At 41.7% G+C, this 17,053-nt stretch overlaps 1 protein-coding gene across 1 annotated transcript in view; it reads left to right on the top strand.

The window, feature by feature from the left end:
- USO1 (USO1 vesicle transport factor) overlaps window positions 1-17,053 on the top strand; it is a 63,894-nt gene that overhangs the window by 25,909 nt on the left and 20,932 nt on the right. Inside the window, exons 10-15 of the mRNA XM_050944986.1 lie at window positions 794-972; window positions 3,736-3,876; window positions 5,146-5,234; window positions 7,450-7,604; window positions 9,973-10,184; window positions 11,871-11,891. Coding sequence (XP_050800943.1) covers window positions 794-972; window positions 3,736-3,876; window positions 5,146-5,234; window positions 7,450-7,604; window positions 9,973-10,184; window positions 11,871-11,891 — 797 coding nt within the window. The remainder of the gene's footprint in view (window positions 1-793; window positions 973-3,735; window positions 3,877-5,145; window positions 5,235-7,449; window positions 7,605-9,972; window positions 10,185-11,870; window positions 11,892-17,053) is intronic.

Genomic DNA, 17,053 nt, shown 5'->3' with positions numbered 1-17,053 from the left:
ATGCCTTAATGCTACACACCCATGCCTGTTGTTTTCACAGGCTGAGGGAATTAACCTTTAAACCTCTGTATCAGCAGACCAGGTTTGATGCCAGCACAGAAATAGGAGGGTGTTGTCACCAGTCAGTCTACTCCTCTCATTCAGATTCTTGGTCCAAGTTTCCCAGCGTAATGTTTTTGTTATATCCCTTTTCTCTGTGCATAGGTTTTTGGCATTATTGCTTGTTGTCAGTGTCCTCAGTGCAGTGCAATGTAGAGGATTGGATTATCTCGCTGATTAGATCTAAGAATTGCTTCCTCTTTTCAGAAATTTGAATTAGAAATAACTTTGGAATGAGAGGAGAGAATGTTGTTTGAGTCTGAATAAAGCTACGGATTACCCAGTAAGAATTACTGTAGTAAAACCCTTATCTTGGGTCACTGGCATCACACTAGTGTTGTTTAGGATTGTCTTTATTTTTCTTCACTGTTGCAGTAGTAAAGGAGACTGATGAAGCCTGTTCCTGGAATAGAGACACATACTTACTTCAAGCCATTAAAAAATCCCCCAAAAGACTGAATTTTCATTGCCACAAGAAATCTTTGTATTATATGCAGTGCACATTCTCTAAACAAATAAGTTTCATTTGAGAGTTATGGAAGAACCATAATTTGTCCCCATTAGAATATTGGGCTTCTAAGAATTGACAGAAAGTATCATTCTGTTCTGCTATACCTGAAAGGTGTTAGACCTCTGGAGATGGAATATCTTTCACTTTCTCAGTTAATCCATGCCTTACAACTTGTCTTTCCAGGAATAGTAGTGGAAGACTGTCTTCTCCTGTTACAAAATTTGTTAAAGAACAATAATTCCAATCAGAATTTCTTTAAAGAAGGTTCGTACATTCAGCGTATGAAACCTTGGTTTGAAGTTGGAGATGACAACTCTGGTTGGTCTGCACAGAAAGTAACTAATCTTCATCTAATGTTGCAGGTAAAACAACTTGCAATTTACTGGTGGAACAATGCTAGGAATTTGCATACTTCCTTCTGCTTCCTAAATCGTTATTTTTCTGCTTTCGTGGCCAGCTGTTTGTTTGCAGGTTTTTTTCCTTTGGAAAGTGTCTGAAGCCAGAGACTAAATCTAGTCAGTTGAAAAAAACCCAAACCCCAGAATAAACGTATCTTCAAGTAGCATACTCAGAGCACTCCTGACAACTTTTATGGTTTGATAACTTTCTTTCTCTTTCTCTCTCCTGTTGCAGTGTGTAAGATCAGACAGTAAAATTGTGCATAGAGTTCTGTCAGATCCCCAGAGTAAACTGAAAATGTCCAAGTATTTTTAATAATTCAATTAGCAGTAATCTTTTGTGTGACTTTCTCATCAACTCCCACGTGAAAGAGTGTTTTATTCTTTTTTCAAGTTCTTGGGAGTTTTTCTGTTTCTCCAAGATCACAGAAGAGAGTTTTGATCTTGTGTTATCAAAAGCTTACAAGATGCTATACAATCGCTCAGCTCTGATTTAAGGCTGTATTCATTCTGCCTTTCATATGACCTATATGCATAAAACTGTGTTAAGCATACTTCAAAGTTGCATGATTAATTACTTTGTATGGGCATTTCCTAATTTAAGATTTGGTGTTTTAATCTTAAATCTAGCCCCATGGTCAGCAGAGGATGTCCAAGATCACTTATCTCAGCAGATTATATGTGATCATAATTGAAACATTTTGCACTGTCTGCTGCAAGCAGCATCTCAAATGGGCAGAGTTAAATTTTGCCTGTAGAGTTTGAAAGCATTACCACTACTTTACAAATAAACTCCTGGTTCAAAGAATGTAAGAGTGGAATCTCCAGTGCTTGGTTTGAATTGTGCAGGAGTAAAGATGACATTCAATTTCATGTCAAGTGAAAATGTACAGCGCACAGACTTGGCAGCCTGTGGAAGCCAAATATTGGGAGTAGCATCATTACTGTGATACTGGATTGCTGGATGTGTTCAGCATACCAGTGTGAATACACAGTCTCTCGATTCAGAATATTACTGAATGTCATATGCATGTTACTAGTCCATCCTCCGCACTACAGAGGTGTAGACTACACTACATAAACATCCTGGAACCTTTTCTGGAGTTGTAACTATCAATATGTTAAATATCAACTATCAAAACTATCCACAACTGGAATTTGAGAAAAGTCAAATACTCCTAATACAAACGTTCTGAAAAGTATATAGTATAAAGGAAAAAGAAATGAACACAAAAGGTCTCTTTCAAAACTATTAGAAGTATAATGGTAGGCTTCCTTTTCTAATTCGTTTTGACTGCTTCATTTCCACCTACACATGCACACTGTGCGTCTCTTGTATTCCAGAAACTGTTAAACCAGAACTATAGTTTGTGTCTTTCAATGAAAAAAAATGTGTTGGTCTACCATTGTTAACTAAAAAATCAACTCATTCCAGCAGTGTTAGTTAGCACCAGGGCCGACTTTAAGGCGATTCAGCCGATTCCCCAGAATTGGGCCCCGTGCCCCTACGAGGGCCCCGCAATGTCCCGGAGGAGCTGCTGCCGAAGTCCTGCCATTGTCTTTCGGCAGCAGCTCAGTTGCTGCCGCGGAGGAAGGTCACTCCGCCAAAATGCCGCCGAAGGCGCTGGCAGCCGATTGAGCTGTCGCCAAAGTCCCGGCACTGGCAGCGGTGGTGGCAGCTCAGTCGTTGCCACTGTCTTCGGCGGCATTTTGGCTGAGGGACCTTCGTCCGCGGCAGCATTTGAGCTGCCACCGAAGACAGCAGCAGGACTTCAGCGGCAGCTCCTTCAAATCGGGCCCCGCGGTGCCTAAAGCCGGCCCTGTTTAGCACTATGTAATGGGATATGAAAGTTATGTTTTTTAATCACTTTTCAGCTCAGAAATGCTCTTTAAAATATTTTTAAAAACTCTTTAATAAATTACTTTTTAAAATGTGTTAATGTTTAGCATTATACTTATTTTAAAATGAATGCATGAAACAAGTGACAACACTTCTTTGGGCAAAGACTCAATTATTTGGCGCTCTTGCAAGTATACATCTTGTGTGTTTATGATGTCTTTGTAAACTCTATGGAATTTGCTATCGCAGTGAATTTCGTAACTGGGCTAATTGCATAATTGGCACTTCCGTTTTCACTGAGGTGCCTGTTACAATTTTTTTCTGTACTGTAACTAATGACAACTGCTTTAAGAACAGTGAAACAAGATAATTCATTCGGAAGGAATGCTGCCCTCTTGTGAAAAGTAGCTAGAGTCAATTTATGACACAACTGTGTGCACAAGTAGCACAGTTGTTGCATTTGTAGCTTAAATTCCTGACTTAGTTTCAGCACAAGCAGTGGGCTCAGACATTTCAGAATCTTGAAGAAATCCTCAAGTGTTGAGTTTTACTTTAACTTCTAATCCAGCGGCAGCTTTAAAACACAAAAAAGTCTCTAGCCGTTTGTGGGAATTAAAGCCGCATTTTTTTCTGAAGAGTAGAGTTGACTTGCATGTCCTGGCTCGATTCCAATTTAAATTTTCTCTGCAGTGTCACTAGCCTTCAAATGCTACTTGGGTATTGACAGTTTTGTACAGTAATGTTTACTTTCTCTCCTTCACCACGTGAAGCGAGCCTAATGAAGAGATGCAGCACCCCCCTTCATTTTTCACAGATGCATGAAATCAGTGTTTTAACGCCAGGGTTCCCTCTCTCCTTAGACCAATGTGCATTTCTCTTCTTTGCAGCTTGTGCGGGTGTTGGTGTCCCCCACAAACCCACCTGGTGCCACCAGTAGTTGTCAAAAAACTATGTTTCATTGTGGGTTATTACAGCAGCTCTGCACGATCCTGATGGCAACGGGCGTTCCTGCTGACATTCTGACCGAGGTAAGGGAGGGTGAGGAAGCAGGGAGAGGAGGTAGCCAAGAAACAGGAAAGCAGTTGTAGATGAGACTCTCTAGCCATACAGTGGAATCATATTAGATGAATTTAATATTCCTTAACTATCAGTTTTGGAAGTCCGAGAGATTTCAGTTTCTTTCCCAAGCAATGATATATGTTTAGAGTGGCTCCTTACAGCTATAGCTCTGTAAAACAATCGAATGTAAAACTTGCTTTGCTTCTTAAATCCCAGCTTGAAGTGTGTATGTGAATGTGTGTATATGTTCTACATTTACTGGACAGAATTTGATGTGCTTATTGCTTTTTGTGGGGTTAGGGAATTCCAGAGTCAGTTCAGTCCTTGGTCTTTTTCCTGACCTTCAGTGCCAGTGTGAACAAGCTAGCATGAGTTTCCACAGCTGCAATAATAGATATATTTTTCTAGCTTCTGGGAAGTCCTTTACCAGGTTAAGGTGAGGGCAATTAATCCCTTACCTGAGGATACTAACTAGGTCAGGTGGATCCCAGTGATTGTCCCACCTCCAATATTAGCAGCCTTGGCAAGTGGGCTTGACATGTTTGTCATAACAGTTGCGTTTCTAACTCTAGGTATCCAAAAGATGTTTCAATCTAGCCTCACCTATGATGAGGGTATATAACAACCTTTTTAGCCTATTTCACTTGGGAGTTGCCTCCATTTTAGTGTTGGCTACCTTTCCAAAAAGATATAGCTGAGTAAATCACTTCATTTGCACCATTGACCTCTTCCTAATTTACCTCCATCATAAACCTGGTTTTAGCTTAGTTTTCTCTGGTAACCTCATAAACTGACTCCAAGTAACGTAGGCTACTGAAAATGCTATGTACCATGTGACACTTCCTGAAATTACTTTTCTTCTGTTACATGTTGTCCTTCAATAAATGGAGGGGCAGGTCAGCCATCTTGTACCTCCCTGCATCCTAATTTGCAACTTCCCTCTAGAATTTACACCTTTCTGAGATACATTCAGGGTCTACTTTCCTAAATGACTAATAGCATTAAAACCACAGGACATCTGGCTTCCTTGCTTTGAAAGCACTATCTCATCTAAATAAAGACTTCTAAATTTTGAATATACTGGTCTGCCCCAATATTTACAAACACTATGTTTAAAAGTTGATATCTGGGTCAATGTATTCCATAAATATTCTGATTGCTGATGGGTTTAGTTTATTGATGTTTTGGTATCTCGATTTCCATGTCAACTTTGTGTGGATTGTCTTACTCTCCTTCAGACCATCAACACTGTGTCAGAAGTCATTCGAGGATGCCAGATAAACCAAGACTACTTTGCTTCTGTAAATGCACCTTCAAATCCACCGAGGTAGGGGAAGAAAAATGCTTAACCATTCACCAAGCACAGATATGTTGGCATGGGAAAGAGGTTCCATTTAGAATCTTTCATCTGTCAGAAAGGGAGTCTTTTATTTAATAATTTAAAGCTACAGTAGGTCATGCCAAATTAAAGCTTCGCAGTGGCAGGATTATCAAACGTGCATTAGTTGAAGTGTGAAAATGTCTAGATGGCTTTTGAACTGGTCTCACTTAACACCTTCCTTCATGATCTAGCAAAGGAAGCGAACAGTACATTAATGAAATGTGTGCAAACTGGGGAGCAGTCAGCTCCAATGAAAGGAGAGAGAATACGTAAGCGACTCAGGGTATATCTATGCTGCAATTAAAAACCCTCAGCTGGCTCATGTCAGCTGATTCAGGCTCACCAGGCTTGGACTATGGGTCTGTTTAGTTGTCTAGACGTTCAGGATCTGGCTGGAGCCCACGCTCTAGGACCCTTCCCCCAGTGCAGGCTCCAGCAGAGTCTGAATGTTTACTCCGCAATTAAACAGACCCTTAGTCAGAGCCCTGCGAGCCTGAATCAGCTGATCTGGGCCAGCCACTGGTTTTTAATTGCAGTGCAGACATTGGAAAAATAGACAGAAAATGACCCTGATTCAGGTGGGTTGGAGGAGGAAAGCTAAATTATTTAGGAGACATTTCTCTAATCTGCACCACACACGCTGCAAAACCTGAGATGAGCAACAGCAGTAAACTGGACCTGATTTTGCAACATGATACAGCAGTTTTTTAAATCTAGTACCATTATGGGCTGCCTGTGGCAAGGCTTCATGACCTAGAGTAGAGAAGTAAGATTTTCTATCCAGCTCTGATGTGACTGCACATGAGTATTATATTCAGCTGTGAACGCGTCCTACTGTAAAGATGTTGACATGTTGGAGAACAATAACAAGTTATCAGAGCAGAACAGACTGATCTCAAGTAAAACATGAAAATGGAATAATACGAATAACTTGACTAAGTGATTAGGAAGGGGAAAAATAAGTCTACCAATTATTTGAATGATGGAAACACCAAGGAGGGAGAGGAATCCAGTGTTGTACCTGAAGGTACAATTAGTCAGAGTAATGGATGAGAAGAATTTCATTATAGCAAGATCTGTTAGGCAGTGAAAAAGCCTCATTGTTCGCGCTTTAGATACTAGACAGGACTAAGCACTATAGAAAAGTCCTGTAAGAAACAGACATGTATTGGCAAGGAGGTGGCGTGTATGATCCAACAGGCCTCTTCGGTCTTGCTCCATGATAAACATAAGGAGCAAAATGTACTTTATTGAGAGAGAATATTTTAGGGTTAAACCTGAAAATCAAGTTACCCCTAAAGATAAATATCCAAATATATGGTAAATCTTATTTAGGACTAAAGCTGATTATACCTTAGTTCCTTGGGCAAGTTATATTGAAGTAGAAGCAGCACCTGAAAGAGTGGCTGTGATGATCTGTTAACGTGCGCAGAACTTTCTTTCCTAACTGGCCTAGCAGGTCAGTCTGCTTCAGCTTCTTAGATGCAGAATCTTCCATTTCAGTTGTAAAAATACATCTGATGGTACACATCGGCTTACTGCAATCATAACATTGAGTGCAACAGTGTTCTTTGCACCAATTACCCCCACAACATAGTTTTTAAAAATATAGATTTTACTTTTCATACTAAAAGCTTGACATTGCTTTTGTTTCTTGGACCATCTTTTTAAGAGATTTTCTATAGCTGGTCACATGCATCCGACGAAGTGGGTATTCACCCACGAAAGCTCATGCTCCAAAATGTCTGTTAGTCTATAAGGTGCTACAGGATTCTTCGCTGCTTCTATAGCTAGAGAAAATCAGCCCCTCAAGTGTATATTCCAGTGGTACTTGTTATATTGGATTTTTAAAAAAAAATATGGATTATAGACGGCTAATACACATTTCCATACAAACATGCCACTAAAAGCATTCAGGCTGTGGTCCTGTATCGTGATCAGTTGTTGTCCTGCACCAGAGCAGAGTCTATCTGTATTACAAGTCTGATTTTTGTTAGTATAGGCAAGAGCTAACAGAGGTTTCACTACAGTTGATACACCTACAACTAAGGTTTCAGTATTACTGCTACCCCAGTCCTGAGCCTACCCTGTACGGTAACAGCAATTGTATTTATTTTGTGACTTTTTTATTTTAATGGCCTGTCTCCTTCTTTCAAAACAGGTCTGCAATCGTAGTACTTCTGATGTCCATGGTGAATGAAAGGCAACCATTTGTACTGCGCTGCGCTGTCCTTTACTGTTTCCAGTGTTTCTTATACAAAAACCAAAAAGGACAAGGGGAAATCGTGTCAACACTTCTGCCGTCAACCATAGACGGTATGCAGCTTGAAAATTTCAAAAACAAATCACACTTTAGCATCCATTTGGATGCATCATCAAGGTTTCCTCTAAAATATTACATACTTTTAGTGAAGTGCCAAGAACAAGGATGTAAAAATCACCTTGTGAACAGTGTTTTAATTTGAGATTTTTTGACTTGAATTCTATTTGAACTTAACTGACAATGCATAACATTCAGGTGTTAAAGGTACAAGAATTCAGGTTGTAAAATTTGGTTAAAATTATTTATGCTGTAGCAGGATAAGGACAGATACCAAATTGGTTAGTTATCTGTGCTTGGAGTTGACATGGAGGGGTTGTTTCTGTTTTGTTAGAATCTATGCTGATTTGTACTAAAACATTAATTTTTTTGTTCTTTGGCATATAATTTACACATTCACTTTCTAGTTTGAGCAATAACTTTCAACCTTGTACTTTACAAGTAGGCAGAGAGATGTATATGTGAGAAAATGTTTCCTGACAACTTAAATGCCAAGAAGGCTGAGAACCAGACTAGTATTTTAATAAAATACAAAATCTTAGCTATCAAACAGCAATATCGGAGCTGCATTCCCTAGTATGACATGTGAAATGACATTCACTTTTGAAAAAAGGCATTATGACCATGCCCCGTTTCTTTTCATTATTTATCAAACATCCAACATTTGCTAAGTGTGTCTCAGAGAATAAGGCAGATGTCCTCCAAGAAAAGGGATATAACATACTAGTAAAATGATGGGAAGGAAATCTAACACATTGCTTGTCAATGCCACAAGGTGTTTTTTCTGATCCAACAGTCTCTGATCTAAAACAGTCTCTCTTTCACACCTCCTGTTGCACTGTGTAACTTCCCATTTATAGACATTGGGCCAAGTATAAGCAACTTTTGACATGAGGGGAACAGTCAAATTTCCATTTATTTTACAGTTAAACCAAGAGGCTTTCTACAGTCTTCCAGTTGTACAGGCTGGATTTTGAGGCCTTTTTCTGCCATAACTCTCGTGGGCTAGTACTACATGAATGTGCACGTGTGAAAACAAACTGTGCTTGATGGATTCACTCCATTATTTTAGGCATTAAAGATCACAAAGGCTGTCCTGTAACCATTTTAACACACGCAATGTCTGTCTTATCCATTTTAGGCTGGATACTTAGAAGTAACGGCTCCAGCTCCTTTACTAATTATTTGCCTGTCAAAACTCAGGCTGTTAACCTTGTCAGAGTATTGAGGCCCATTCAAACTTTCAGGGAGTACATTCTTGTTAATTATTTACTCAGTAAGATCTTTAAAAGCTTTTCTGGCAAGCTCCATCTGTCATCCTACTTTACTACTTAGTCAGTACTTTTCATCTGTGGCGTTCAGAGTTCCTTCCAAAAGTGGCATCCCCTTTACTCAGGAAGAATCAGATGCTGGGGGGTTAAATGACTTGCCCAGAGTAACTGCAGGTCGGTAGTGGTAGCACTGTGACTAGAACCCATGTCTCCCAGTTCCCAGGCTCATTCACTGATCACATTACCTCCCACAGAAAAATGGGATGAGCCATCCTATTGACCGCCTGTGTGTGGCTTTTTAGGATTTGAGAGAACATTCTGAATGTCTAATGTTACATAAAGAACAGGAGTACCTGTGGCACCTTAGAGGCTAACAAATTTATTAGAGCATAAGCTTTTGTGGGCTACAGCCCACTACAAAAGCTTGTGCTCAAATAAATTTGTTAGTCTCTAAGGTGCCACAAGTACTCCTGTTCTTTTTGCGGATACAGACTAGCACGGCTGCTACTCTGAAACCTGTTGTAATGTTAGGTAGAATCATAGAATATCAGGGTTAGAAGGGACCTCAGGAGGTCATCTAGTCCAACCCCCTGCTCAAAGCAGGACAATCCCCAATTAAATCATCCCAGCCAGGGCTTCGTCAAGCCTGACCTTACGACCGGATTTGTTGTTAATGAAAGTGTAGCACTCCCAACTAGCAGACAGCTTATTCTCTCTGAAAGTTGAATCTTTCCAAGGGTTCCTCTGAGACTGTAGGTGTGGTGAGGGCCTAGCTGGGAGTGCTTGGCAATAGCATGAGACACCCTCTCTCTCTTTGCCGCATGAAAAAGCAGTCATCTTCCACTGCGTTACCCCTATACGACTATGTAGGTGCCATATTTTTATTCCTAAAGTTTTATAGAACTTAAGATGTCTTCAGATGAATGTGGAGCTTAAAGCTCTGAGGTGGAGACTGTGTGTATGTGAACAGCACCTAGCACTTTGAGGTCTCCATCCTGGTTGGGGGCCCTCTGTGCTACTGTATTATAACTACTTTACGAGTCTTAATCATGGCTTGCTTTTGTGCCACAGCATTTGTTTGTCATTATTGTAGCTACAGGTAATTCTGTGTCGGCTGGCCAACTGCTCTGTGGCGGACTCTTTTCCACGGACTCTCTCTCAAACTGGTGCGCCGCCGTGGCCCTGGCCCATGCTTTACAAGATAACGCAACTCTGAAAGAGCAACTGCTAAGAGTTCAGCTTGCAACAAGTATTGGTAACCCTCCAGTGTCTTTGCTGCAACAGTGCACCAACATTCTTTCACAGGTACTGTATCATTGCCACGGTTCTGTTTGCTTAAGAAGAAAAATGTTCCCTTGCTATTAGTGGCTCAAAGAAAAATGCTAATTTTCTCAGTTTTAAGTACAAGCGAGATTCGATAGTAGATTTAGTGCTAGTTGTTACTGTACTCTACAGCATAGAGTGCCTTTGTCGTAAAAATGGAAGTGTAGCAGATCCGCCATCATAAAGTGCCATCTGAAGCTGCTTTGTCCATTGTCATGAGTCCAGCACCTTAGATTTGAAATGGCATTGTTCTAGTCTGTTCCTGTTTCATCGCTATTTTGAATGCAAGTCACATATTGAAAGTGTACCAACTAAAACAATCTGGAAATGATTTGCCTACAATTGTTACAAGAAACACCAAAGATTACTGTAACTGAAGGATATTACTTGTGACAGACCCAGGCCAGTGGGATACAGGAGTCTGGTAGAGGGCAAATATACTGGTCACTGGATGAGTAGTTTTCTGTTCCCTGAGTGACCAGAGCAAGGGCTTCACTAGAGTAAGCAGGAACCTGCTAGAACCAATTAAGGCAGACAGGCTGATTAGATCACCTGCAGCTAATCAAGGCAGGCTAATCAGGGCACCTGGGTTTAAAAAGGAGCTCACTCCAGTCAGGCAGGGAGGAGTTAGAGGAGAGGAAGTGCGTGTGAGGAGCTGGGAGCAAGAGACACAAGGAGCTGAGAGCAAGAGGGTGTGCCTGCTGGAGGACTAAGGAGTACAAGCGTTATCAGACACCAGGAGGAAGGTCCTGTGGTGACGATAAAGAAGGTGTTTGGAGGAGGCCATGGGGAAGTAGCCCAGGGAGTTGTAGTTGTCATGCAGCTGTTACAAGAGTCACTATAGACAGCTGCAATCCACAGGGTCCTGGGCTGGAACCTGGAGTAGAGGGCAGGCCCGGGTTCCCCCCAAACCTCTCAACTCCTGATCAGACACAGGAGGAGTTGATCCAGACTGTGGGGAAGATCACTGAGGTGAGCAAATCGCAAATAAGCGCAGGACCCACCAAGGTAGAGGAGGAACTTTGTAACACTTGTTTCCGTTTAAGTAGACAATACAGAGTGCTGTCAAATGCCCAGTTTCACCTGTTGGGGGTCTTTCATTCAGCAATGTGGAGGGAAACAGTTATTTCATTTGGAAAGGCAAATGATGATAAAACGACTGGTAGACAGAGGGACTTAAAGGCAGATGTAGCACCTGAAACTATTGTTTGTTCACTTTCTTAAAAGACTAAAATGTAAGTTGATGGTAACCTTTTTGTATTATGTTGCCACTCACAAAAGTTGTATTCACTGTACTGTATGTAGTTCGAAGCCAAAGCATGATTCAGGCATCACTCATCAACTTTTTAAGTGTTTCTATTTTATTGGTTTGATCTTGTGTCTGAAATTATGATAGTTGAGTACAAGAAACTCAGGTTTTGTAGATGTTGACTTCTCTATTTTTTAAATGTGCCCCTCTCTCAAAATAGCCAAAATTGGAATCTCAAAATTGTTTTACTCACTCCTTGAACTGAGATGCATTTCAACATAATAGTTTCAATAAAATAGCCACTAAATTTTTGGTTTTGCATTTTGCTAGGATCTTAAAAGAAAAATTTGAGCTTTCTAAAGTTCTCTACAAAAAACTCATAAGTAATATGTGTGAATTTTTTAATGTATGATTTACAGGGTGATAAGATCGACAGACGGGTATGTATTTCTTGGCATAGCTTAGGCATTTTCCTGTCACAAGCAGGGCCTTTTCTGTCTTGGGTTTTGCTGATTTTAATAACTGCTTTTTTTGAAGTGTTTCCACTAACGGTTTCATATTGCAATCAGTTTTTATGTCTAGCATAATAAGCTCTCTCTGTGTGTCTCCATGGGATTCTGGCATGGTGTTCCTGGGATAAGGATCTTGGGTGCCATGGGTGCTTTCTTTCCAATGGGGCATTGCAGTCACCAGCTGCTCTGAAATGTACTAAATTTTGTTCACACTTCCTCATAATGTGAATTAAATTTTACTTTTGTGTGATATTGAATCAGTATTTGGAACTATTACAAACACTTTTCATCCCTCCCAGTAGAAAGAGGTGGGCATGACCTGTAGCAGATATATACTATTTTGGCCCTTAATTGCTAGTGCAACGAGTGTCCTCTATCTGTGTTCCAGTCAATCCATATTACACATTTCCAGTGATAATTTCTTTTGCAGAATTTTATCCTCAGTTGTCTTAATTTGTAATCAAGGATGGGATTTTTACTAAGCAATTCTGAAGCTAGCACTTAGCTGTATGTGTCTGTTTTTGAGCTTGTTGCCGGACAGAAGCTGTGTCCATATTGCACAGCCTACAGTGACAGGGTTTTTTCCAGCACCTCCCTGAGCGAGAGCAGCTAAACTGACAGTAGCATTCTTCCGCTGACCCAGCTGCGTTTACACCAGAGGTTAGGCTGGCATAGCTGCGGTGCTGGGGGATGGATTTTTCACACCCCCACATGTCCTAGCTGTGTCAGCCTAAGTTTTACGTGTAGACCAGACCATAGTCTCATAGACTCATAGAGCCTATGAGTCTAAAAGTGTTCACTGTTGCTTTATAACGCCAGATAAACTGTTAGGCTGAAGTGTTTTGTTTTTGAAACTTTCAGTTAAAATGTTTCAGCAGCTTCCCAGAATGAGTAAGGAAGAATATGTTTTGTCTCGCCAATGCTTTGGTTTGGGGTTTTAAACCGCGTAACCATTTTTTCCCCCCAGAAGCTGTAGCAGCTCCATGCTCTGGAGCAAGGTCTTGAAACTTGGCAAGGGGGTTGCCCTGGGGTCAGATGAGCCTTTTGCTGTGCCTGGGAAAATTGTCCAAATTGAGCCTCTGAGAAGTCTGTTTACACATGCTCAGATTTGTTAGTGTGGCAGCTAAATTCTCTGAAGAGTCTATCTGCCCTGGGCAGGCTTCAGTTTAGGGGTGCAGGGGCTGGCCAGGACATCCACTGCAATTGGTACTGCAGGCCACTGTCGTACTAGGCACAGGAACAGAACAGGGAAACTCCTGTGCTTTCAGTGCTCCACCTGTTGGCACCGAGGCAGCAGGGAGGAGGATGAGAAACAGTATAGAGGAGAGGGGGTTGCAGTGGCCAGAGAGTTGGAAGGAGTGGGGGGGGCGTGAGTAGCAGCAGAGGGAGCATGGGGAAGGCCTTTGCTGGGGAAGGTGAGCAGGAGTCAAGAGATATGGGCTGGATAGGAACCAAAGGGCGCAGACAAGCTACGGGCACGGGGAAGGAGGCTTTATAACCGTTAGAGAACTCTCCCCTTCAGGACCTAGAATTGAACCCGAGTCCACAGTCTTCACTTTCCTCCTCTGTCAGCAAGTGACGGGTCCACAGGGGAGACCAGCCTCTTTTTCGTACCAGGTACTCTGTGGCTTAAGTGGTAGAGGTCTGTGCAGTGCTGATCTGAAGGTTTGAACTCCGCTGGTGACCAAGTTGGGCATCAGTAGGAATCCAAATTTTCTGAAGTCTTTTAGAAATGTATTAAATTGCATCCTAACTATTGTACGAGAATATTAAGTTTGCAGAGTCAAGCGTTCAGGTTAGGAAATGCCAGAATTGAGGAAGGCCTCTTAAGCACACGCATGAGTGCACCAGTGCATTCTGATAGTCTTATTTATTACATGATCACGTCCTGTTTTTCCCCACAGGACTTCTGCCTCATTCAGGGGATGAGTCAGGGTTGTGGGGACTGTTGTGTGTAGGACTCCTGCCTCGTTTGTTGGAGAAGTTAGAAGGTGTGTAACTTTGAAATCCGTGCAGGGTTTGGATGGTGTGTGGTAAATAAGGTCTGGGGTCAAACATCGACTGTGGATAATTAAAGGAAATATTGGATAACTACCCAGTCACTGAACGAGGCCTGGGTCCTGTGGAAAATACCAGTGTAGGACCATGTAATAAGTCTGCATCATAATGCGTATGCATAAGAAGGCTGAATTAAGGTGGCACGGCTTTCCTTCATTCTGGCTTTTCCTGACTTGGGTGCTTGACTTGGCAACATTTTAATGTCATGATTGGACGTTTTTCTAAAAGATTGCTCCAGAAGTTATTTTGGGGATGTTCTATGGCCTGTCAGACTAGATCACAGTGGCCGCTCTTAGCCTTGTATCAGAGGGGTAGCCGTGTTAGTCTGGATCTGGAAATTTCCACTACATGCATCCGACGAAGTGAGTATTCACCCACGAAAGCTCATGCTCCAATACGTCTGTTAGTCTATAAGGTGCCACAGGACTCTTTGCTGCTCTTAGCCTTGGCATCTACTAATCTATGATCCTTAGTGTTCTTTTAATGTGTTTCTGTGTAATGAAGCTATAGCTCAGCTGTATAACAGTGAGGGAAAGACAGTCCTGTTAACCCTGTAATTTCTGTGCAGCTCATGCTGTCATGTAGCCGTGTTCTAAGAGCCTGCCCACTTGCACTGTGGGAATGTTCCAGGGTGTTGGCTCCAAACATATGAAGCATGGCTATTTGCAGAGCCTATGCTGGGTTTAGACTCTGGTTTGCACAAGATGGTACTTGCTTAGAAAAATGGAATGAATTGCATATTTGTAAAAACTCTATACAGGAAAAATGAAACATGCTCCGGGCCGGGGCGCCATTCGGAGCGTTTTTAGTGCCTGTCAGTCTGGGGTCTGTCTTAACCTTGGAGATGAAGGTAACACCTCTGAATCAGTGCAACTAGCCAATTCATTTAGAAAGAAAAAAGCATCTCTACTTGTAAAAGCCCAGTCAGATATACGTTTTGAGTTAGTCTTCTCACAGATGGCAGTAAGCTGTTGTTTATTCTTTGTATTACTTTAGTGCCTATGCTCTTGTCATGGGGCGGGACCCCCTTGTGTTAGGACCTGTAAAAACACAGAATAAAAACAATCTCTGCCCCAACAATCTTATCACTGAGGCTTCGTTTTGTTGGCTTGATTAATTCATTTGCGGGGGGATTATTTTTAGCAGTTTTGAGTTTTATGTAGATGTCCAAAACTGGGTGGTTTTTTTTTTTTGAGGCGTACTCTCTGTGCATACAGGCAGTACTGTTTCAACCAGTGTTAAAGCGTGCTAGGGAACCTTCATTATGCCCCAGCACGGTCTATATGGAGCACTTAATGTGCAACATGTGAGTTCTAAACCTTCCTAACACCCTTGTAGTCTGCAATACTGCTCCATATAGACAAGCCCTTAGATGTGAGCCAGGGATCAGGGTCATCACCTATATAAACAAACTGCACTGGGAGAGGGGTGAAGTCAACATGAATTGAGTAGCCATTCCTTGTGGGTTTTTCCAGTGGTCATCAGTTAAAACCTGAACTCAGAAGCCTTGATTATAACATATGTAGCTAGGATCAGTGTCTTTCCAGAGGAAACTGCCATTTCTCTAGCAGTAATATTTATGTGGACTGACACACCTTGATAAAGTTTACCAGCTTCTGGCTGGCTCGTGTGACTTTTCTTGTCCATGCTAATCTGGAAATAGCACTGAATGAGTAGTTGCAGTGGGTCCAGGCTCAGGGCATAGGAGTCTGGAGTTCAACTAGGGATAAACATGTCCTTAGAAAACATTAGCATATATCTTTCATGTGCATTCATGACTCTTCTGTCTCAAGGTCTGCCAGATATGAGGTTTAGTATACGTGACATGAGTCATCCCCTCCCATTCAGGATTCAGAAGGGCCATACAACTCAGAGGCTACTTTTCTCTGGGGAACAGAGCTTTCTGTGTGCAGATTCTGGATGCTATATACATCTATTAAACAACTTGACTTGTGGTTCTCATTAAAAGGCTTTCTGGAAGAAGGGATCTTTTTTTAAGGAGGTCTGGTCTACGTGGGATAGGAGCTGGTTAAGTGTGAGGGAGGGTGTCATAAACAGATAGTTAAGGGTTAATGTCTCTTTCACCTGTAAAGGGTTAACAAACAGTGAACCTGGAACACCTGACCAGAGGACCAATCAGGAGACAAAATACTTTCAAATCTCAGTGGAGGGAAGCCTTTGTTTGTTTTTTTGGGAGTTTTGCGTTCTCTCTGGGTTCTGAGAGTGATCGGACGTGCAACTGGGTTTCCTTCCAATCTCTCTAATGCAGTCTCTTATATGTTCAAAATAGTAAGTACTAGGTAGATAAGGCGGTTTTAGTCTTTTGATTGTTTTCTTTGTTTGCAAATGTGTATTTTGCTGGAAGGATTTTAATTTGTATTTGTGCTGGGGGGAGGCTTCTCTCTAGTGTCTATAAGCTGAAAGACCCTGTAACATTTTCCAACTTGATTTTACAGAGACAATTTTTATTTTTTCTTTCTTTTATTAAAAGCTTTTCTTTTTTAAAAGACCTGATTGATTTTTCCCCTTGTTAGGCTCAAGGGAATTGAGTCTGTATGCACCAGGGAATTGGTGGGAGAAAAGAGGGAAGGGAGGGGGAAAGGTGGAATTCCTCTCTGTTTATTCTGGGAAAGGTACCCCATCTTTTGGACACTAAGATTCAGAGTGGGGGTTATACCATGACAGAGGGGCACAAAAATGTGTGGGGGTGGAAATACAGAATGAGCTGTCAAGCGAAAGACTTGAGCAACAGCAGCGGAGGAAGAAGTAGGAAGACATGAGAGCTGAAAGAGCTTGAATCTGTATTACCTCTTGGTGAGGGGAAAAGAGGAGAGGGGAAGGTGACATTCCTCTCTGTTGTAAGATTCAAGGAGTTTGAATCATAGTGATCTCCTAGTGTACCCAGGGAGGGGAGGATCTGGGAGGAAGAAAGGAAGGGAGAGGGAATGGTTTATTTCCCTTTGTTGTGAGACCCCAGGAGTTTGGGGTCTTAGGGTCCCCAGAGAAGGTTTTGGGGGGACCAAAGTGTACCA

Source organism: Gopherus flavomarginatus, chromosome 3 (assembly GCF_025201925.1).
Source record: "Gopherus flavomarginatus isolate rGopFla2 chromosome 3, rGopFla2.mat.asm, whole genome shotgun sequence".
Classification (NCBI taxonomy): domain Eukaryota; kingdom Metazoa; phylum Chordata; order Testudines; family Testudinidae; genus Gopherus; species Gopherus flavomarginatus.
The sequence above is the reverse complement of the archived record's forward strand: the minus strand, read 5'-3'. Positions and strand labels throughout refer to the sequence as shown.